Source organism: Coregonus clupeaformis, chromosome 26 (genome assembly GCF_020615455.1).
Source record: "Coregonus clupeaformis isolate EN_2021a chromosome 26, ASM2061545v1, whole genome shotgun sequence".
In the NCBI taxonomy this organism is placed as follows: domain Eukaryota; kingdom Metazoa; phylum Chordata; class Actinopteri; order Salmoniformes; family Salmonidae; genus Coregonus; species Coregonus clupeaformis.
The window spans coordinates 20,247,973-20,272,302 of record NC_059217.1 but is presented as its reverse complement, the minus strand read 5'-3'; the positions used below and the strand labels follow the sequence as shown (position 1 = coordinate 20,272,302).

At 42.1% G+C, this 24,330-nt stretch overlaps 1 protein-coding gene across 2 annotated transcripts in view; it reads left to right on the top strand.

The window, feature by feature from the left end:
* Positions 1-24,330, top strand: part of LOC121540312 (ral guanine nucleotide dissociation stimulator-like 1) — a 32,523-nt gene that overhangs the window by 2,437 nt on the left and 5,756 nt on the right. Inside the window, exons 2-12 of one of the 2 annotated variants that reach the window (XM_041849089.2) lie at positions 4,242-4,352; positions 9,760-9,968; positions 10,320-10,391; positions 10,577-10,770; positions 12,899-13,032; positions 13,352-13,671; positions 16,146-16,230; positions 16,348-16,437; positions 16,576-16,662; positions 19,918-19,950; positions 20,068-20,189. In XM_041849089.2, coding sequence (XP_041705023.2) covers positions 4,242-4,352; positions 9,760-9,968; positions 10,320-10,391; positions 10,577-10,770; positions 12,899-13,032; positions 13,352-13,671; positions 16,146-16,230; positions 16,348-16,437; positions 16,576-16,662; positions 19,918-19,950; positions 20,068-20,189 — 1,457 coding nt within the window. Of the gene's footprint in view, positions 1-4,220; positions 4,353-9,759; positions 9,969-10,319; positions 10,392-10,576; positions 10,771-12,898; positions 13,033-13,351; positions 13,672-16,145; positions 16,231-16,347; positions 16,438-16,575; positions 16,663-19,917; positions 19,951-20,067; positions 20,190-24,330 lie in introns of both variants that reach the window. The other variant, XM_045207766.1, reaches the window with a different exon arrangement.

The following is a 24,330-nucleotide window of genomic DNA, read 5'->3' as shown; positions in this document are numbered from 1 at the left end:
CACATATTTATACTGACTCTACGCACACACAGTCACATACAATCATCATTTACACTGCTGCTACTCTGTTTATCATATATCCTGATGCCTAGTCACCTTCCCCTATACATACACTATATGTACAAAAGTATGTGGACACCCCATCAAAAACCCCATCCAACACCTTTGGGATCAATTGGAACGCAGACTGCGAGCCAGGCCTAATCGCCCAGCATTAGTACCCGACCTTACTAATGCTCTTGTGGCTGAATGGAAGCAAGTCCCCACAGCAATGTTCCAACATCTAGTGGAAAGCCTTCCCAGAAGAGTGGAGGCTGTTATAGCAGCAAAAGGGGGACCAACTCCATATTAATGCCCATGATTTTGGAATGAGTTGTTCGACTTGCAGGTGTCCACATACATTTTGTAATGTAGTGTGTGTGTGTATATATATATATATATATATATATATATATATATATATAATCCCACTACATTAAAAAAATGTTTTACTGCTTGACTAAAGAAATCTCGGTCGACCAACAGCCTATCGACCAGTCGACTAAATGGGGTCAGCCCTAATATACTGTATGCATGCATGGTGTACAAGACACCTGTTTGATTCACGCCTGTCTGAGTGGACTAATCCATTGTGGAGGCTGTGGGGATGGCACAGTCCATCACCACTAAGACATGCTTCTGAAATTGTATGTGGTTATATTACATAAGAACAATGGTGCAACACTAATAAAAATAATATTATTTTAGAACAAATGCGCTTTCTCCCGAGTTGGATAGCGGTCGCTGTCCGCGGTTCTGAAACATCAGTGCACTGTTGAATTGGCGCCTTTTCCTAGACCATGTTGCTATGTGCATAATGGCAAAGTTAACCAGCATATTGGTGTTGAGAACAATGCGGCGGAGGCAGCAGTGGAGTTAATAGATGAGAAAACAGCACTTGCCTTAATTGTCTAAGAAAAGTGAGGAGAGCGGAAACGCCAACTTAATTAGGTCTATAACCAATAGCATAACTGTTAAATGTGCCTGGCTTTATAAATCGTCCATACAGTGAGGGAAAAAAGTATTTGATCCCCTGCTGATTTTGTACGTTTGCCCACTGACAAAGACATGATCAGTCTATAATTTTAATGGTAGGTTTATTTGAACAGTGAGAGACAGAATAACAACAAAAAAATCCAGAAGAAACGCATGTCAAAAATGTTAGAAATTGATTTGCATTTTAATGAGGGAAATAAGTATTTGACCCCTCTGCAAAACATGACTTAGTACTTGGTGGCAAAACCCTTGTTGGCAATCACAGAGGTCAGACGTTGCTTGTAGTTGGCCACCAGGTTTGCACACATCTCAGGAAGGATTTTGTTCCACTCCTCTTTGCAGATCTTCTCCAAGTCATTAAGGTTTCGAGGCTGACGTTTGGCAACTCGAACCTTCAGCGCCCTCTACAGATTTTCTATGGGATTAAGGTCTGGAGACTGGCTAGGCCACTCCAGGACCTTAATGTGCTTCTTCTTGAGCCACTCCTTTGTTGCCTTGGCTGTGTGTTTTGGGTCATTGTCATGCTGGAATACCCATCCACGACCCATTTTCAATGCCCTGGTTGAGGGAAGGAGGTTCTCACCCAAGATTTGACGGTACATGGCCCCGTCCATCGTCCCTTTGATGCGGTGAAGTTGTCCTGTCCCCTTAGCAGAAAAACACACCCAAAGCATAATGTTTCCACCTCCATGTTTGATGGTGGGGATGGTGTTCTTGGGGTCATAGGCACCATTCCTCCTCCTCCAAACACGGCGAGTTGAGTTGATGCCAAAGAGCTTGATTTTGGTCTCATCTGACCACAACACTTTCACCCAGTTCTCCTCTGAATCATTCAGATGTTCATTGGCAAACTTCAGACGGCCCTGTATATGTGCTTTCTTGAGCAGGGGGACCTTGCGGGCACTGCAGGATTTCAGTCCTTCACGGCGTAGTGTGTTACCAATTGTTTTCTTGGTGACTATGGTCCCAGCTGCCTTGAGATCATTGACAAGATCCTCCCGTGTAGTTCTGGGCTGATTCCTCACCGTTCTCATGATCATTGCAACTCCACGAGGTGAGATCTTGCATGGAGCCCCAGGCCGAGGGAGATTGACAGTTCTTGTGTGTTTCTTCCATTTGCGAATAATCGCACCAACTGTTGTCACCTTCTCACCAAGCTGCTTGACGATGGTCTTGTAGCCCATTCCAGCCTTGTGTAGGTCTACAATCTTGTCCCTGACATCCTTGGAGAGCTCTTTGGTCTTGGCCATGGTGGAGAGTTTGGAATCTGATTGATTGCTTCTGTGGACAGGTGTCTTTTATACAGGTAACAAACTGAGATTAGGAGCACTCCCTTTAAGAGTGCGCTCCTAATCTCAGCTCGTTACCTGTATAAAAGACACCTGGGAGCCAGAAATCTTTCTGATTGAGAGGGGGTCAAATACTTATTTCCCTCATTAAAATGCAAATAAATTTATAACATTTTTGACATGCGTTTTTCTGGATTTTGTTGTTGTTGTTCTTTCTCTCACTGTTCAAATAAACCTACCATTAAAATTATAGACTGATCATTTCTTTGTCAGTGGGCAAACTTACAAAATCAGCAGGGGATCAAATACTTTTTCCCTTCACTGTATACGTTACTAGTCAAAAGTTTGGACACACCTACTCATTCCAGGGTCTTTCTTTATTTTTACTATTTTCTACATTGTAGAATAATAGTGAAGACATCAAAACTATGAAATAACACATATGGAATTATGTAGTAACCAAAAAAGTGTTAAACAACATATATTTTATATTGGCCTTGATGACAGCTTTGCACACTCTTGGCATTCTCTCAACCAGCTTCATGAGGTAGTCACCTGGAATCCATTTCAATTAACAGGTGTGCCTTCTTCAAAGTTAATTTAAGGAATTTCTTTCCTTCTTAATGCGTTTGAGCCAATCAGTTGTGTTGTGACAAGGTAGGGTGGGTATACAGAAGATAGCCCTATTTGGTAAAAGACCAAGTCCATATTATGGCAAGAACAGCTCAAATAAGCAAAGTGAAACAACAGTCCATCATTACTTTAGGACATGAAGGTCAATCAATACGGAACATTTCAAGAACTTTGGAAGTTTCTTCAAGTGCAGTCGCAAAAACCATCAAGCGCTATGATGAAACTGGCTCTCATGAGGACCACCACAGGAATGGAAGACCCAGAGTTAACTCTGCTGCAGAGGATAAGTTCATTCGAGTTACCAACCTCAGAAATTGCAGCCCAAATAAATGCTTCACAGAATTCAAGTAACAGACACATCTCAACATCAACTGTTCAGAGGAGACTGCGTGAATCAGGCCTTCATGGTCTGGGGGTGCTTTGCTGGTGACACTGTTTGTGATTTATTTAGAATTCAAGGCACACTTAACCAGCATGGCAACCACAGCATTCTGCAGCGATACACCGTCGCATCTTGTTTGGGCTTAGTGGGACTATCATTTATTTTTTAACAGGACAATGACCCAACACACCTCCAGGCTGTGAACGGGCTATTTTACCAAGAAGGAGAGTGATGGAGGGCTGCATCAGATGACCTGGCCTCCACAATCCCCCGACCTCACCCAATTGAGATGGTTTGGGATGAGTCGGACCGCAGAGTGAAGGAAAAGCAGCCAACAAGTGCTCAGCATATGTGGGAACTCCTTCAAGACTGTTGGAAAAGCATTCCAGGTGAAGCTGGTTGAGAGAATGCCAAGAGAGTGCAAAGCTGTCACCAAGGCAAAGGGTGTCTATTTGAAGATTTTCAAATATAAAATATAGTTTGATTTGTTTAACACTTTTTTGGTTACTACATGATTCCATAAGTGTTATTTCATAGGTTTGATGTCTTCACTATTATTCTACAATGTAAAAAAATAGTAAAAATAAAGAAAAGCCCCTGAATGAGTAGGTGTGTCCAAACTTTTGACTGGTAGTGTATGTATATTCCGTACTCTGACATCGCTCATTCTGATATTGCTTTATTTTTTCTTTTCTTTTTTACATTTGGGATTGTGTGTGTATTGTTTTGTTAGGTATTACTGCTCTGTTGTTGCTAGAAACACAAACATTTTGCTGCACCTGCGATAACATTTGCAAATGTGTGTACTTGACCAATAGGCTTTGATTTGATTTATGGTCCTGTGTTCTAATCTAGAGGATGGTTTGTCTTTGTGTTAACAGCTCATTATGGCTCTCCCACAGAGCTCTGTGCAAGACCGGGGGGAGGAAGTGGAGGAGGGGGCCATATACAACGTGACACTGAAGAGGGTCCAGATCCAGCAGGCTGCCAACAAGGGAGCAAGATGGCTGGGGGTGAGTGGACCAGTCTGCTCTTTCACAACACACTGATTGAAAGCACACAAACTTGAGAACTTGTGAGAGACCTTGTCAGGCTCAAACAATAACCCTGCTGAATGCATTATGTCCATAGACAGATGTAATCTTTCCATTAGAGAATTGATGATATAAACACCAGTTGAACAAGGCAACATTGGACAGATTGTATTACTTTGCAGAGTTATGTAAGTCTATAGGCCAGTTCATTGTGAAAGGTGTATGGCAATAGTTTTATCGATAGAGCTTGGCAGCTTCGTTGTAAGATACAGTAATACCAATTTGCAATCACAGGGCATCTCTCAGCATTGTGTTGCAGGTCTGTTGTTTTAACATTTCAACTGTTGCTTTTTCCCATTTTTGGCCAACACCCTGAGCAGGCCATACAAAAAACAACAGTTTCCTGATTTGCCGGTTCCAACTGCCACCATAATTCTTCTTTCCCTGCATGTTGCATCCTGTACAAGCAAAGCAAATGGAGGAGTACAACTACTCTACATTATCACATGACAGTACATATCCTGAGTACTTGTTTAATGGAGCATTATCCAGGCCCTGAGTGGGAGTAAGTGGGAGTTCTGTATATATGACCCACCGGCTCGATTCGGTCTTATGTAGCAACATTTTAAATTGTTTTTTACATTAGATAAAAGTATAGACTCAGAGCTGGAAAATTGTATATCATACACTACATTTTATTTATTTTTATTTTTATTTTTTGGGGGTAGATCAGCTTAATATTGCAGATACATTGATGGAAGTTACAATCTAATTGTCTGCATCACTTCCAATCCCCCATGTTTTTTATATATATACACACACACACACATACACACACATACATACACACATACATATCCTTTAAAAATATATATATATTCCCCTTTATTACTTTCCAACCCGGCCACCCTTTCCCTACTTGGAGTAAACTAGTGAACAACAATGCTTAGGCCTCTACTTCCAGCTTATACTTACTATCTACATTTTATGGACACAGTCAATTTTACAATAATTATATTTTGTTAGTTTTTTCTCCTGAACTTCTTCTACTCTCAACCTCTCCGATCATTTTCATGATGTCCATCCGGTTTGCTTCTATATGCCATATCTTTCTAACTGTGCTCTTTCACAAAAGCTCCCAACCTACAAGCTATATACTTATTATGGACACAGTATGCTTACATTATTAGTTATCTTGTTATTATTTGTTGTTAGTTGTTATTAGTCCCATCCTTCAATTCCATTCAACACCTCCCATCTATCTCTTAACACCATCCATATATGATTTCTATTTGCCATATATATTTCAACTGTTCTGTGATGTCTTACAAAAGTTCTGAACCTTTCTATTCTCATTGTTTCTACAGATTGTGAATTGAAAATAAACATTTTTGCTAAAAGTATTATTATATTATTGATCGATTGACTTTTCAGATCACCCAGTAGTGCTATCTGCAAGGTTAGCTCCAGGTAAATATTGCAATCCTTTAGCCATTCATGGACCTGTGTCCAAAAACAAGCTACAAATGGACAGTACCAAAACAAATGATCTAATGATTCTGTCTCTTCGCAGCAAAATCTGCAGAGCTGGGAAGATTGTATCCTCCATATAAATAACATTCTATTGGTAGCAAGAATTTTATATAATAATTTAAATTGAAAGATTCTAAGTTTTGAATCCGGTGTCGTTTTGCGTATCAGTTCATAAACACTATGCCATGGGATCGGTACGTCAAAATCTCTTCCCAACTATTTTGCAATCTATATGGGACGGCTGTCAATCCTTTGGTCCTTAAATGTAACTGATACTCATACACTACAGTTGAGGAACAATGGGAAAGTAATTCTGCTTTGAAAGTTGATAAACTTGTAACCCCACTTTTGAGAAAATGGCTTTGAATGTTTTGGTACACCTTCTGGAGAGCTCTTCTGTCACGCCCTGGCTCTATGGACTCTTTTAAGTTGAGCCAGGGTGTGTAGAGTTTATGTTTTGTGCTCGTTTGTCTGTTCTAGTTTTGTAGTTCTATGTTGGCCAGTGTGGTTCTCAATCAGAGGCAATGTGTATCAGCTGTTGCTTGTTGTCTCTGATTGGGAACCATACTTAAGCAGCCAGTTTTCCCACAGTGTTTGTGGGATCTTGTTCCTGTGTAGGTTTGTGTTTTGCAGCTTTGGACGTCACGTATCGATTTGTTGTTTTTGTTCGTGTAATCATTATTTAATAAATATGTTCACCTTCCACGCTGCGCCTTGGTCCTCTGTATCCGACGATCGTGACATCTTCTTTGTCTACAACCATTCAGCATCGTTCACACCCTCTTAAACCATAGCCCCACCCATCTCTTTAAGGATTCACATGTGAGGCCATGTGCTAAACAAAGTCAGTACGGGAGTGTACTAAACAAACAAAGATTCTAAAGACTAAAGGCTGGTTTATACTACGTCTATCGACATGTCTGTAGACAGTTGTCGCAGTGACATCGTGAACATTCTATTGTCGTCATTCTGAAAAAGTCTAAACACAAAAATGACATGCTGAATGACATCAGCAGCCTGGGGTCCAAAATAGCATAACTGGAGTATTTTAACACCAATAACCCATTCGTTTAGAAACTAATTTAGTATATGTTAATCTAGCAAACCAGGCAACTAAAAGCAACTTTCTAAACAATGTTTTGGTTCGTTTCTAGCTTGTTAGCTAGCTAAAGTTAAGTTAGCTGGCTAGCCAGTTCAAATAATGACCATATCATAGCTGACAACGCCTTAACTTTAGCAAATTTGTATTCATTATTACAGGAATATAAACTTGTAACAAGATCATTATTTACAAGTTAATGGCGAGCTAATTACAGAAAATAGTTTACGGTTGTGAGTGTGACTAAATTAAAGCAGGGCATTCTACCAGAGAATTTTAGAACTTGGACACTGTCTCGTTGGCCTAAAACTATATCCTAATTTGACTTTGGTGCAGGTCATGTTGTTCTTTACATTACCGTCTCTGGTATACACACACTATATCAAATGAAATCAAAGTTTATTCATCACATGCACAGGATACAGAAGGTGTAAATGGTACAGTGAAATGGTTACTTGCATAGTGGAGTCTTTTGTTTAGACATCTAGCTAGCTAGCAAAACAATGAACCATAATCCCAACTCATAACGTTACTACCATGCATGACTCTGCAGGTAGCTAAAGCTAACCAACTAGTTTCAATGTTAGCTAGCTAACTAACATTAGGCTATAACTAGCAATGCAAATGGGCTTCTGAGATACATTTTACATTTTAGTCATTTAACAGACGCTCTTATCCAGAGCGACTTACAGTTAGTGAGTGCATACATTTTTCATACTGGCCCCCCGTGGGAATCGAACCCACAACCCTGGCGTTGCAAGCGCCATGCTCTACCAACTGAGCAACTGACTTGTACCACCTTTCAACGAAAAGGAGATGGATGTACAGTACCGGTCAAAAGTTTGGACACCTACTCATTCAAGTGTTTTTTCTTTATTTTTACTATTTTCTACATTGTAGAATAATAGTGAAGACATCAAAACGATGAAATAACACATATGGAATCACGTAGTAACCAAAAAAAGTGTTAAACAAATCAAAATATATTTGAGATTCTTCAAAGTAGCCACCCTTGGCCTTCATGACAGCTTTGCACACTCTTGCAAGGTCGCTTTTTAGGCCCTTAGCCTATAAGTGAAAACAAATTTGTAAACTGGATTACATCATCGCCACACCGGAGCGCAGGACAAAAAACCTGGCTGTATCATGTCAACATGTTGAAACCATACAAATAATATTACTACACAGATCATACACGCAACGTTAGCTAGAGATCCAGCCAGCTAACGTTAGCTAGCTAGTTTACAGTAAGCTTTAACTTGCAATGAAAACGACTTTCTGACAAAATTAGAAATGTGTAATATCTGAAAATGTAGCTTGCTAGATTCTCTTACCCATATACATGGATAAACACTTCTCCCTCTCTGTCACGGATGCCATGGTTGCCCTGTTTGAAGATGTAATCCGGAGACAGCTGTTTTATACAACAGCCTTCTGTGTGTTTTCTTTTCAACTCCATCCGCATATTTGCAATCAAACTCCCAAACTTTCTACATCTCCTTAGCTATCATACTCTGCTTCCACCGGGCATTCCACTGATTTCAAAACTCGGTCATCTTCTTCCGTGACAACAACATTGTTGATCACCGTTTCAGAAGACTACAATGTCTGGTTCAATAAAAATGATTTTACCTAAATCAGGGATTTCCTCATCGTCTGATTCATTTTCAGAGTCAGAGAGAGTCAGCATGGCACGATTGTCCTCCAGAAAGTGGAGAGCATTAGCAACACTTTTGCAGTTTTTTGTGATATCTTTCAAAAAAGCCGCGTTAGAAAGGATTACCAACACATACTGAGCAGCTCGTGTTATAGACCGAAGCATGCTACATGGCAGACCAATCCGAACTCATCTCTCTGCATGTCCAGCCCATCTATTATCTCTCAGCCAATCATGGCTAGTCTTTTTCCAAGGCTAAACCAACTAGGCACGTAATTTAACAATTGTATTTGTATTTACAGATGGCATACAAGTTTGTTATTAAGACACATGAAAGTTCACATGTTCCAGAGAGCATTTCTGCCAGAAAAGCAATTTTGATAAAAAAAATTATGTTTACGTTCAAATGCCTCCTGTGAAGTAGTGACGAGACATATGCCTAGTTTCCTGAAACGAGTTACATATGAGTAAGCCAGTGAAAGCAAGACATTGTCTGTCCTGTTGGTTGTCTTTCTGTGGTTGTTGTTGATTGTAATCCCCTCATTTGTTTAGTGGGAAAGCAAGATAACGTAAACGGTGAGCCACACTGGTGCTTTGTTTGTTGTGGCATTGCCCATAGGGTGCCATCAGAAGAAATGTTATACAAATGCATATACAGTGTGAATGTACATGTATATTTTTGCTACTCAACAGTCAGTACATTTCCAGTGGATAGATGTTTGCCAGAGAGCAGTGCTGACTGAGAGTAAAGAGCTAGTTGGAGTTGGACTGAGTGCTGTCCTCTTTGCCTCCCTCTTTGAGCCAGAGGACAGGGTGAAAGAGGGGCGCTCCGTTCCATGATTAGAAGCAGATTGGAGGGTTTCCTATTGTAGCATGCTAGCAGCACCAAGTTTTCCCTTCCTTTTTTTTTTCTCTCTCTCACTCCCTTCTCTCTCCCCTCATTCTTCCTAACAGACACCATACTCGGACACATCTGCTTAAGAATTAAATATAGAGTGCCCTTTGTCTCACCACCTCTCCGTCTGTCCCTCCAACTCCCTCTCCCCCATTCTCATCATTCTAATATCCCTGGTTCTTTCCATCTTATCGCATCACAGGTGGAGGGAGACCGGCTGCCTCCCGGCCACACTGTGAGCCAGCTGGAAACCTGTAAGATCCGGAGTATCCGGGCGGGAACACTGGAGCGTCTGGTGGAGACCCTGCTGATTGCGTTTGGGGACAATGACCTCACCTACACCAGCATATTCCTGTCCACATACCGCGCCTTCACCAGCACGCACACCGTGCTGCAGTTGCTGCTAGACAAGTACGTCTGGTTCTGGGCTGGGGGCCCGTGGTGGCTGGAGTGTACAGCAGGAGCTGACAACTCCTGGTCCTGGTGGGCCCTAGTGTGTGCAAGCTTTTGTCCCAGCCATAGTGCTATAACACCTGGTTCAAATAATCATCTAATCAACATGATTTTGAGGAAGTCAGTTGTATGTTTAAGTGTTGGGCTGGGACAAAGCTTGTACAGACTGTGGCTCTCCAGAACCATGGTTGAAGAACACTACTGCTCTACATTGAGAGGCTGAGGAGACTGTTACTGGTCTCACTGCTTTTACAGACTGATGGTAGACATTGCTGCTGAAATGTTGTTTTCTCTTGGTCTTTCTCTCAGGTATGGAATCCCAGAGGATAGAGGACAGACTGAGCGATGTAGACCCTTTGAAACCAAAGGAGCCATTCGAACGTACGATTTCTCAACGTCTCCTACTTGCTCTTTACTTAGTCTGTCTGTCTTTCCATATGGATTCAAGTGGAATTGTTGTTGAGTTGTTACTGTGTAGCTCCCCAGTCTGCCTTGCTATCTGTCAGCAGCAGCTTGCTCCCAGCAGCCCTCCCTGACTATCTGCCCCCCTCCCTCATCACCCTCAGTGCCCTGGCCTCCATCCTGCGAGTCTGGCTGGACCAGTGTCCAGAGGACTTCCAGGAGCCTCCATCCTACCCCTGCCTCCAGAGGGTGATGACCTACCTACAGAGGACCCTGCCTGGATCAGAGCCCATGCGTAGAGCCCAGAGTCTACTGGAGCAGCTGAAGGCCGAGGCCAGTCTGGATCTAGACTCAGAGGGTGGGTGAACAGTCTAAGATTTTTAATTTTTTTATTTAACCTTTATTTAACCAGGTAAGCCAGTTGAGAACAAGTTCTCATTTACAACTGCGACCTGGCCAAGATAAAGCAAAGCAGTGCGATTAAAAACAACAACAACACAGAGTTACACATGGGATAAAACAAAACATACAGTCAATAACACAATAGAAAATCTATATACAGTGTGTGCAAATGTTGTAAGTTATGGAGGTAAGGCAATAAATAGGCCATAGTGCAAAATAATTACAATTTAGTATTAACACTGGAATGATAAATGTGCAGAAGATGATGTGCAAATAGAGATACTGGGGTGCAAATGAGCAAAATAAATAACAATATGGGGATGAGGTAGTTGGGTGGGCTAATTACAGATAGGCTGTGTACAGGTGCAGTGATCAGTAAGCTGCTCTGACAACTGATGCTTAAAGTTGGTGAGGGAGATAAGAGTCTCCAGCTTCAGAGATTTTTGTAGTTCGTTCCAGTCATTAGCAGCAGAGAACCGGAAGGAATGGCGGCCAAAGGAGGTGTTGTCTTTGGGGATGACCAGTGAGATATACCTGCTGGAGATACAGTGCCTTGCAAAAGTATTCCACCCCCTTGGCGTTTTTTTCCTATTTTGTTGCATTACAACCTGTAATTGAAATTGATTTTTATTTGGATTTCATGAAAATGGACATACACAAGATAGTCCAAATTGGTGAAGTGAAATGAACATTTCAAAGTTTCAAAAAATTCTAAAAAAAAAATAACGGAAAAGTGGTGCGTGCATATGTATTCACCCCCTTTGCTATGAAGCCCCTAAATAAGATCTGGTGCAATTACCTTCAGAAGTCACATAATTAATTAAATAAAGTCAACCTGTGTGCAATCTAAGTGTCACATGATCTGTCACATGATCTCAGTATATATACACCTGTTCTGAAAGGCCCCAGAGTCTGCAACACCACTAAGCAAGGAGCACCACCAAGCAAGCGGCACCATGAAGACCAAGGAGCTCTCCAAACAGGTCAGGGACAAAGTTGTGGAGAAGTACAGATCAGGGTTGGGTTATAAAAAAAATATCCGAAACTTTGACCATCCCACGGAGCACCATTTTAAATCCATTATTAAAAAGTGGAAAGAATATGGCACCACAACATACCTGCCAAGGGAGGGCCGCCCACCAAAACTCACGGCCTAGGTAAGGAGGGAATTAATCAGAGAGGCAACAAAGAGACCAAAGATAACCATGAATGAGCTGCAAAGCTCCACAGCGGAGATTAGAGTATCTGTCAATAGGACCACTTTAAGCTGTACACTCCACAGAGCTGGGCTTTACGGAAGAGTGGCCAGAAAAAAAACATTGCTTAAAGAAAAAAATAAGCAAACACGTTTGGTATTCGCCAAAAGGCATGTGGGAGACTCCCCAAACACATGGAAGAAGGTACTCTGGTCAGATGAGACTAAAATTGAGCTTTTTGGCCATCAAGGAAAACGCTATGTCTGGCACAAACCCAACACCTCTCATCACCCCGAGAACACCATCCCCACAGTGAAGCATGGTGGTGGCAGCATCATGCTGTGGGGATGTTTTTCATCGGCAGGGACTGGGCAACTGGTCAGAATTGAAGGAATGATGGATGGCACTAAATACAGGGAAATTCTTGAGTGAAACCTGTTTCAGTCTTCCAGAGATTTGAGACTGGGACCGTGGTTCACCTTCCAGCAGGACAATGACCCTAAGCATACTGCTAAAGCAGGGGGGGGTGAATAGTTATGCACGCTCAAGTGTTCTGTTTTTTTGTCTTATTTCTTGTTTGTTTCACAATAAGAAATATTTTGCATCTTCAAAGTGGTAGGCATGTTGTGTAAATCAAATGATACAAACCCCCCCAAAAAATCCATTTTAATTCCAGGTTGTAAGGCAACAAAATAGGAAAAATGCCAAGGGGGGTGAATACTTTCGCAAGCCACTGTATCTAGTTAATTAGTACTCTATCCTCTCTCAATTCTTTAGTATTTTTATGTTTGTGTATCTCTCCCTCTCCTTCATTTCTCTCTCTATTTACCTATATCTCTATCTTTGGCCTTCCATCATTAATCTGATCATTACTCCTACTCCTGGTAGGTTTCTCTGGTGGTTTCCACAGCAACAGCTCCTTCTGCTTGGGTGAGGATGAGGGAGTTGAGAATGGGGTCCAGGAAGACTTCCTGTCATTTGATGCAGACTTGGTGGCCGACCAGCTGACCTATATGGATGCGGTAAGAGAAAGGCTGAGGGAGTGAGTCTGTATGGGTTGCCAGGTGGGATTTGAACAATGCAGGATAAATATACGTTTTAAGTGTTTTAATACTAATTACATTTACATTTTTACATTTTAGTCATTTAGCTGACGCTCTTATCCAGAGCGACTTACATGAGCAATTAGGGTTAAGTGCCTTACTCAAGGGCACATCAACAGATTTTTCACCTAGTCGGCTCGGGGATTAGAACCAGCGACCTTTCGGTTACTGGCACAACGCTCTTAACCACTAAGCTACCTGCCGCCCCCTAATAGTGTCATTGTTTGTCTGTTTCCAGTTGTTGTTCAAGAAGGTGGTTCCTCACCACTGCCTGGGCTCCATCTGGTCCCAGAGGGATAAGAAACAGAACAAGCACAGTGCTCCCACCATCCGTGCCACCATCACCCAGTTCAACGCTGTGGCAGCGTGTGTGGTGAGCACCATACTGCACCGACGCCAGATCCGCCCACACCTCAGGGCACGGGTCATCCAGCGCTGGATAGACATCGCTCAGGAGTGTCGCATGCGTAAGAACTTCTCCTCACTGCGCGCCATCGTGTCTGCCCTGCAGTCCAACCCACTCTACAGACTGAAGAGGTCCTGGTCTTGTGTACACAAGTGAGTCTTTCTTTCACAACCTGGGTGCATAATGATTAGTTACAACTAGGGCTGTTGTAGTGACCGTATTACCGCCACACCGGCAGTCATGAGTCATGACCGCAGTAAAATTCCACGTGACCGTTGAGTCACAGTAATCTCCTCTTCTGCACTCTGGACATTCGTTGGTTGTACCCAACTCGCTAACGACCATCAGGTCGCTAATGGCCTGGTACTCAGGGCTCTATTGTCCGTCTAACAACTCTGACATCAATGCAAATGCAATCGAAAATCACATCAAACACTTATCATCAAAACAGTATCATGCTTTTAAAACTCACCTCACTGTGATTCATCAATTTGAAGAAAGAAGTTCAACAACAGGTTGAAACTGAGTGGAAAACATGGTCACTGTGGATGTTGTTTTAAAGCCTGATACAATGAAATGGACAGCGCTTTTTAAGGTGATGATTAACTCAAAAAACTATAGTTTATGCATATGCATAGGCCTATGAGCTCAAGCCCGAAAAAAACCCTGAATTAAAATAATGAATGTGTCGTTATACAATACCTACTGCATATTACACATGGCAGAATAACATAAAAAAAAAACGTATTTAAGATGTCTTTGGTACATAATTGGTCTAGCCTATATTCAGGGTGGACTGTATTATCATGCATACTGGATACCTTATGCTATGCTCCAATCATTCTATTCATGAGTCTAGGAGAGAATGTTTGTTTATTTTACCAGGTAAGTTGACTGAGAACACATTCTCATTTATAGCAACGACTTTGGGAATAGTTACAGGGATTAATTAACCAATTGGAAGCTGGGGATGATTAGGTGGCCAGATTGGGAATTTAGCCAAGACACTGGAGTTAACACCCCTACTCTTACAATAAATGTCATGGGATCTTTAGTGACCACAAAGTCAGATCACCCATTTAACATCCCATCTGAAAAACCACACCCTACACAGGGTAATGTCCCCAATCACTGCCCTGGGGCATTGGGATATTATATATTTTTCTAGACCAGAGGAAAGAGTGCCTCCTACTGGCCCTCCAACACCACTTCCAGCACCATCTGGTCTCCCATCCAGGGACCAACCAGAATCAACCCTGCTTAGCTTCAGAGGCAAGCCACCAGTGGCGATGCTGTTGGTTCATTGATTGTGCGGGGCTGCTAAGCCTACAATTATAGTGAATTTGTATTTGATTTTGAATAGCCTAGTAATAGGGCATATTTTATACTTTCATAATTAATAGGCTGACACATTACCTTTTAGATACAGAATATCTCACCACCGTGCGTTTCCATCTCCTTGCTCTCCTTCATTCCTTTCTCCAGTGTGAAGAGAGAGGGGCTGTCAACAGTTCAATTAAATGTGTTTCGTTGTGAAAACATGTTACTATCGATGTTTCTGAACAGATTTCACTAGGTTTCCCAAATTAAGCACTGGGTAAATGCAGGAACAGGGTTGGAGAGTTTGGGCAGAATAAAACCTGTCGCGCAGCAAGAGGCTGCATGCTCCTCAAACAGTAGTTGATGCATGGAGTGAAATAACCGGAGTAGCCTGAAAAACGAACCAGCGGGAAAGCGGCCTCCATTCACTATTGGAGTGTATATGGATGACATGTATTTTTCCCCTGCCCCTGTTCCTGCCCATTTGATATTGGGCCATTCTAAATCTAAACTAATTTTACAGTAAGGACAAGATTCAAATTAGAATAGAGAAAATATGATCACTTGATGAAAGAACAGCATGTGCAGCCTGAGACAACAGAGTGAAAGCTTTTTTTGCTACTTTCTCAAATCATCAATAGCCTATAGTCGCATCATGCAGTCCATATATGTTTTGATTTTTAAGACATTCTAAGGTTTGTATCATTAACAACTAAAGTTGCCATATAACTCTAAATCTAGCATATAGGACCTGTTTCAAATTATCACTTTTACGCTCAACATAGCCACTTCATATGTGCACTTGCTCCGGAATGGGAAAAATATCCTTTCTATTTATATTCAGCTACGTTCAATTCTATTCTTACTATAAAATCATATAATAGCCTATAAAAAATGTCACGGGACTTATAAGCATATCTTGTCTGCTAAATGAACAAGCCTACAGCCTATGCCATGGCGCATAGCCAGAGAACATACAGTAGGCCAACTCATATTCTGTTCTTCTGAAGAAAATAAAAAAAACGATTCATATCATGTTTCTTTAGACCTGCCTAAAATAAATAATGGATTTATTGTGATGGTGTATATAACATAGATGTTTCAAAGGCGCGCATCAGCGGCTTGTATGCATGGAGGCCTGGAGATGCTAAACCTGTTTATGTTAAATGTCAATTACAGTGAGACCGGTGCATGACAACCAGCTGACCAAAATGTCATGACCGCCACAGCCCTAGTCACAACTCATGTGATAGAGTTCCTATGCATTCCTAATTAGTTCTAAACTTTCTCTATGTAATTCCCCCAGAGACAGCATGTCTACGTTTGAAGAGCTATCAGACATCTTCTCAGATCACAACAACTACCTGACCAGCCGAGAGCTACTGATGAGGGTGAGACTCTGCTCTGTTAATACCATCATATGAGAAGGATTGGTTGTTGGTGTAGTGGTTGATTTATTGATTGTAGTAGTGATTTGACATTCACACAATCTACTTTTTCCCCTACAGGAGGGCACCTCTAAATTTGCCAATCTGGAAGGCTGTGCTAAGGAGCACCAGAAACGCACTCACAAACGACTCCAGCTGCAGAAGGAAATGGTGAGAGATGGCAAGCCACTGGCAGTTTGAGGCCCTGTTTGTTTCCGTTTCAGGAAGGGAGTCCAAGTGAGATAAGCTTGGCTGTGCCTGCTTATGTATCGGTATGATTTTTAACCTTTGCTCTGTCTCTCCTTCCAGGGTGCCATGCAGGGGACGATACCTTACCTGGGCACATTCCTGACAGACCTGACCATGCTAGATACTGCACTGCCAGACCTAGTTGAGGTGAGTCTTACTATCATCCTACTCATTTTGATTGATTGTAGAGACTTCTCCTGTGTGTTGTAGGGATTGGCATGAGGACTCGAGTACTCAAATGGACGTCAAAACCCGATCTTTAACCAGAGATAAAAAAAATAAAAAATACTATAAAACTATTTGGTGGAATGTGCTTTGTGGCTTGTCCCAGAAATGTTTTTATATTTTGTCTTGAAGAAAACGTTAATTTGCTTTAACTCTAGTGTCCATTTGTACATGTGCATTTGCGGTGCACAACAAAAAATAAACCAAGGCAAGCATCACACAGTTCTTCTCCCTAAATTCCCTTTCCCCTCAGTGTCTCACTCACTCAATTGCGTTCAGACCGCTCCCTCTACACACGCGTGCTGAGTTCCCACACAATCTCCTGTTAGGCCTACAGAAATAAATGCCTATAAAAACAGTGGGACGGTGGGCATAAAAAATGCCTCTAACTGATGGGATACACAAGCTACATTCCTTGCCAAATGATGACAGTTTTATCGCAAATTCTAAATGGACAGGTTGATTGAAGTAGGGAAATATGTGTTAAACAATGAGCTGCAGTTTTGGAATAACTGCGTCAAGTCTATTTTCCGTTTAGGCTACTTTGAGAACTGCTAGTGCCATTTAAGAATTGGTTAGCCTAGGCTATAACCTCTCGAAACATAGATAGGTAGGTTCCACACTAAAAACATGCAAAAACATTAGTTTGATAAAGACAGAGCATATTTTCATCAGAATCATAAAGCCTAGGCCTACTCACCAAACGGATGTCATGGCCGTAATTCATCACCATGCAGTGTTCAATTTGGAATTGTTAATCCGTTTAGAAAATTCCAAAGCACAGGCAGAAAAAACTAAATTGAACGTCTATAGGCCTATATTGAAGAAAAGGTTTGTAACCCTGATATTTTTTTCTTTCAATGTGCCAAACTAAGCCTCGTTTAAAATGATCACTATTTGAGAATAACTGTTTCAGACACGCATCACTTCGCACTGGCAACTTTTTTCATTTGGAAAAATATTATTTTGTTTTGTTATATTACATGTTTTTTGCTATAAAATAGGTGTCTTGACTGTGATAAGGGCTTGGGAAATAAGAGTCTTGTCTGCCAAATTAACAAAACAAGGCTATGCCATTGCACAGCCATAGGCTTCTACAAGTTAGCACCACTGCTGAGTTTACTGCCCTTTTGAAGATTGTGTTCCACGATAGAATATAACCAGTTGATATTATGGTTTCAATAAATTAATCGTTTTTTATTGACTGAATATGTATGAGGCTATTTAGCCATTTGGATTAGTTATCTGTAATGGTTATAATAAATTAGGCATTGTTGTGCACTGTTGGCATATGCATAAATGCGCACATATTTTGCCCTTGTGTTCAAAAAATGGATGACATTGTTTTAAAATTCCAAATACAAAAACAATAATCGTATGAGTACTCCAACAGTCAAAACATTTAAAATGCCCATCCCTAGTGTGTTGGGACCGCAGTTTGCAACTAGAGCATGAGTTTCCATGAGTATTTGAGTATTTGTTTGGCAGTTTTTAGAGTAGTCCACCACCGCTGTTTGTCTAGCCAGCACAGCTTGGTACACTACATGGCCAAAAGTATGTGGACACCTACTCGAACATCTCATTCCAAAATCATGGGCATTAATATGGAGTTGGTCCCCCCTTTGCTGCTAGAACAACCTCCACTCTTTGGGGAAGGCTTTCTACTAGATGTTGGAACATTGCTACGGGGACTTGCTTCCATTCAGCCACAAGAGCATTAGTGAGGTTGGGCACTGATGTTGGGCGATTATGCCTGGCTTGCAGTCTGCGTTCCAATTGATCCCAAAGGTGTTGGATGGGGTTTTTGATGGGGTGTCCACATACTTTTGTACATATAGTGTATGTATAGGGGAAGGTGACTAGGGCTCTGTGCAGGCCAGTCAAGTTCTTCCACACCGATCTCCACTAACAATTTTTTTATGGACCTCACTTTGTGCATGGGGGCATTGTCATGTTGAAACAGGAAAGGGCTTTCCCCAAACTGTTGCCACAAAGTTGGAAGCACAGAATCGTCTAGAATGTCATTGTATGCTTTAGCGTTAAGATTTCCCTTCCCTGGAACTAAGGGGCCTAGCCCAAACCATGAAAAACAGCCCCAGACCAATATTCCTCCTCCACCAAAGTTTACAGTTGGCACTATGCATTAGGGTAGTGTTCTCCTGGCATCCGCCAAACCCAGATTTGTCCGTTGGACTGCCAGATGGTGAAGCGTGATTCCTCACTCCAGAGAACGTGTTTCCGCTGCTCCAGAGTCCAATGGCGGCGAGCTTTACACCACTCAAGCCGATGCTTGGCATTGCGCATGGTGATCTTCGGCTTGTGTGCAGCTGCTCGGCCATGGAAACCCATTTCATGAAGCTCCCCGACGAACAGTTCTTGTGCTGACGTTGCTTCCAGGGGCAGTTTGTAACTCGGTAGTGAGTGTTGCAACCGAGGACAGATTATTTTTTACGCGCTATGCGCTTCAGAACTAAGCGGTCCCGTTCTGTGAGCTTGTGTGGCCTACCACATTGAGCCGTTGTTGCTCCTAGATGTTTCCACTTCACATTAACTCCTGAGTGGCGCAGTGGTCTAAGGCACTGCATCGCAGTGCTAACTGTGCCACTAGAGATCCTGGTTCGAATCCAGGCTCTGTCGCAGCCGGCCGCGACCGGGAGACTCATGGGCGGCGCACAATTGGCCCAGCGTCGTCCAGGGTAGGGGAGGGAATGGCCGGCAGGGATGTAGCTCAGTTGATAGAGCATGGCGTTTGCAACGCCAGGGTTGTGGGTTTGATTCCCACGGGGGGCCAGTACAAAAAAAAAAACATTTCACTAACTGTAAGTTGCTCTGGATAAGAGCGTCTGCTAAATGACTAAAATGTACATGTAAAATGTAATTAACAGCACCTATAGTTGACCGGGGAAGCTCTAGCAGGGCAGAAATTTGACAAACTGACTTGTTGGAAAGGTGGCATCCTATGACGGTGTCACGTTGAAAGTCACTGAGCTCTTCAGTACGGGCCATTCTACTGTCAATGTTTGTCTATGGAGATTGCATGGCTGTGACCTCGATTTTATACACTTGTCAGCAACGGGTGTGGCTGAAATAACCGATTCCACTAAGCCGATTCCACTTTTGGCCATGTAGTGTATCAGCTTTCAGTCTTTTACACTGTTGTCTTTGTGTCGTCTGCAGGGGGGGCTAATCAACTTTGAGAAGAGGCGAAGGGTGAGTGTCATATTTAACCTGTTCTAACCCACTAATTAGGTCAAGGGGTCATTGTTAGTAGTCAGCTCGATTGACATGACTGTTACCTTGATCTCTCTCTCTGATTCTCTTATGCAGGAGTTTGAAGTGATGGCTCAGATCAAGCTGCTGCAGTCTGCGTGTAACAGCTACTGTCTTAGTGCTGATGCTACCTTCCTGCGCTGGTTCAAGAACCAGCCCCAACACAGCGATGAGGAGAGGTACAAACAACATCATCAATCATTCACGCAGTGCCTTCAAAAAGTATTAATACCCCTTGACATTTTCAACTTTTTGTTGTGTTACTGCTTGAATTTAAAATGGATTACATTTAGATTTTTTTGTCACTGGCCTACACACAATAACCCATAATGTCAACGTAGAATAATGTTTTTAGACATTTTTACAAATGAATTAAAAATGAAAACCTGAAGTGTCTTGAGTCAATAAGTATTCAACTCCATTGTTATGGCAAGCCTAAATAAGTTCAGGAGTAAAGATTTGCTTAACAAGTCACATAATAAGTTGCATGGACTCACTCTGTGTGCAATAATAGTGTTTAACATGATTTTTGAATGACTACCTCATCTCTATACCCCCAAAAATACAATTATCTGTAAGGTCCCTCAGTCAAACAGTGAATTTCAAACACAGATACAACCTCAAAGACCAAGGAGGTTTTCCAATAACAATAACCTAAAACACAAGGCCAACTCTACACTGGAGTTGCTTACCAAGAAGACAGTGAATGTTCCTGAGAGGGCGAGTTAGTTTTGACTTAAATCTACTTGAAAATCTTTGCCAATGGTTGTCTAGCAATGATCAACAACAAATTTGACAGAGCTTGAAGAATTTTGAAAATAATAACAGGCAAATATTGTACAATCCAGGTGTGGAAAGCTCTTAGAGATTTACCCAGAAAGACTCACAGCTGTAATCGCAGCTAAAGGTGCTTTAGCAAAACACAACGTGCCATTGGAACACAGGACTAATGGTTGCTGATAATGGGCCTCTGTACGCCTATGTAGATATTCCATTAAAAATCTGCCGTTTCCAGCTACAATAGCCATTTACAACATTAACAATGTCTACACTGTATTTCTGATCAATTTGATGTTATTTTAATGGACAACAAAAAATGATTTTCTTTCAAAAACAAGGACATTTCTAAGTGACCCCAAACTTTTGAACGGTAGTGTGTGTGTGTGTGTGTGTGTGTGTGTGTGTGTGTGTGTGTGTGTGTGTATATTATTATGTATATATATATATATATATATATATATATATATTATATATATATATATATATATATATATATATATATATATATATATGTGTGTGTGTGTGTGTGTGTGTGTGTGTGTGTGTGTGTATATATATATATATGTATATGTATATATATATTACAGTTGAAGTCGGAAGTTACATACACCTTAGCCAAATACATTTAAGCTCAGTTTTTCACAATTCCTGACATTTAATCCTGGTAGAAATTCCCTGTTTTAGGTCAGTTAGGATCACCACTTTATTTTAAGAATGTGAAATGTCAGAATAATAGTAGAGGGAATTATTTATTTCAGCTTTTATTTCTTTCATCACATTCCCAGTGGGTCAGAAGTTTACATACACTCAATTCGTATTTGGTAGCATTGCCTTTAAATTGTTTAACTTGGGTCAAACGTTTCGGGTAGCCTTCCTCAAGCTTCCCACAATAAGTTGGGTGAATTTTGGCCCATTCCTCCTGACAGAGCTGGTGTAACAGAGTCAGGTTTGTAGGCCTCCTTGCTCGCACACGCTTTTTCAGTTCTGCCCACAAATGTTCTATAGGATTGAGGTCAGGGCTTTGTGATGGCCACTCCAATACCTTGACTTTGTTGTCCTTAAGCCATTTTGCCACAACTTTGGAAGTATGCTTGGGGTCATTGTCCATTTGGAAGACCAATTTGCGACCAAGCTTTAACTTCCTGACTGATGTCTTGAGATGTTGCTTCAATATATCCACATAATTTTCCTTCCTCATGAAGCCATCTATTTTGTGAAGTGCACCGGTCCCTCCTGCAGCAAAGCACCCCCACAGCATGATGCTGCCACCCCCGTGCTTCACGGTTGGGATGGTGTTCTTTGGCTTGCAAGCTTCCCCTTTTTCCTCCAAACATAATGATGGTCATTATGGCCAAACAGTTCTATTTTTGTTTCATCAGACCAGAGGACATTTCTCCAAAAAGTACGATCTTTGTCCCCATGTGCAGTTGCAAGCCGTAGTCTGGCTTTTTTATGGCGGTTTTGGAGCAGTGGCTTCTTCCTTGCTGAGCGGCCTTTCAGGTTATGTCGATATAGGACTCGTTTTACTGTGGATATAAATACTTTTGTACCTGTTTCCTCCAGCATCTTCACAAGGTCCTTTGCTGTTGTTCTGGGATTGATTTGCACTTTTCGCACCAAAATACGTTCATCTCTAGGAGACAGAACGCGTCTCCTTCCTGAGCGGTATGATGGCTGCGTGGTCCCATGGTGTTTATACTTGGGTACTATTGTTTGTACAGATGAATGTGGTACCTTCAGGCGTTTGGAAATTGCTCCCAAGGATGAACCAGATTTGTGGAGGTCTGCAAAAATTTTTCTGAGGTCTTTTGATTTTCCCATGATGTCAAGCAAAGAGGCACTGAGTTTGAAGGTAGGCCTTGAAATACATCCACAGGTACACCTCCAATTGACTCAAATTATGTCAATTATCCTATCAGAAGCTTCTAAAGCCATGACATCATTTTCTGGAATTTTCCAAGCTGTTTAAAGGCAAAGTCAACTTAGTGTATGTAAACTTCTGACCCACTGGAATTGGGATACAGTGAATTATAAGTGAAATTATCTGTCTGTAAACAATTGTTGGAAAAATTACTTGTGTCATGCACAAAGTAGATGTCCTAACCGACTTGCCAAAACTATAGTTTGTTAACAAGAAATTTGTGGAGTGGTTGAAAACAAGTTTTAATGACTCCAACCTAAGTGTATGTAAACTTCCGACTTCAACTGTATAAACTCAGCAAAAAAAGAAATGTCCTCTCAATGTCAACTGCGTTTATTTTCAGCAAACTTAACATGTGTAAATATTTGTATGAACATCAGATTCAACAACTGAGACATAAACTGAACAAGTTCCACAGACATGTGACTAACAGAAATTGAATAATGTGTCCCTGAACAAAGGGGGGGTCAAAATCAAAAGTAACAGTCAGTATCTGGTGTGGCCACCAGCTGCGTTAAGTACTGCAGTGCATCTCCTCCTCATGGATTGCACCAGATTTGCCAGTTCTTGCTGTGAGATGTTACCCCACCCTTCCACCAAGGCACCTGCAAGTTCCTGGACATTTCTGGGGGGAATGGCCCTAGCCCTCACCCTCCGATCCAACAGGTCCCAGACGTGCTCAATGGGATTGAGACCTGGGCTCTTCGCTAGCCATGGCAGAACACTGACATTCCTGTCTCGCAGGAAATCACGCACAGAACGAGCAGTATGGCTGGTGGCATTGTCATGCTGCAGGGTCATGTCAGGATGAGCCTGCAGGAAGGGTACCACATGAGGGAGGAGGATGTCTTGACAACAAGCTCAGTCCGATGATGCTGTGACACACCACCCCAGACCATGACGGACCCTCCACCTCCAAATCGTTCCCGCTCCAGAGTACAGGCCTTGTTGTAATGCACATTCCTTCGACGATAAACGCAAATCCGACCATCACCCCTGGTGAGACAAAACCGCGACTCGTCAGTGAAGAGCACTTTTTGCCAGTCCTGTCTGGTCCAGCGACGGTGGGTTTATGCCCATAGGCGACATTGTTGCCGGTGATGTCTGGTGAGGACCTGCCTTACAACAGGCCTACAAGCCCTCAGTCCAGCCTCTCTCAGCATATTGCGGACAGTCTGAGCACTGATGGAGGGATTGTGCGTTCCTGGTGTAACTCGGGCAGTTGTTGTTGCCATCCTGTACCTGTCCCCCAGGTGTGATGTTCAGATGTATCGATCCTGTGCAGGTGTTGTTACACTTGGTCTGCCACTGCGAGGACGATCAGCTGTCCGTCCTGTCTCCCTGTAGCGCTGTCTTAGGCGTCTCACAGTACGGACAATGCAATTTATTGCCCTGTCCACATCTGCAGTCCTCATGCCTCCTTGCAGCATGCCTAAGGCACGTTCACGCAGATGAGCAGGGACCCTAGGCATCTTTCTTTTTGTGTTTTTCAGAGTCAGTAGAAAGGACTCTTTAGTGTCCTAAATTTTCATAACTGTGACCTTAATTGCCTACCGTTCGTAAGCTGTTAGTGTCTTAACGACCGTTCCACAGGTGCATGTTCATTAATTGTTTATGGT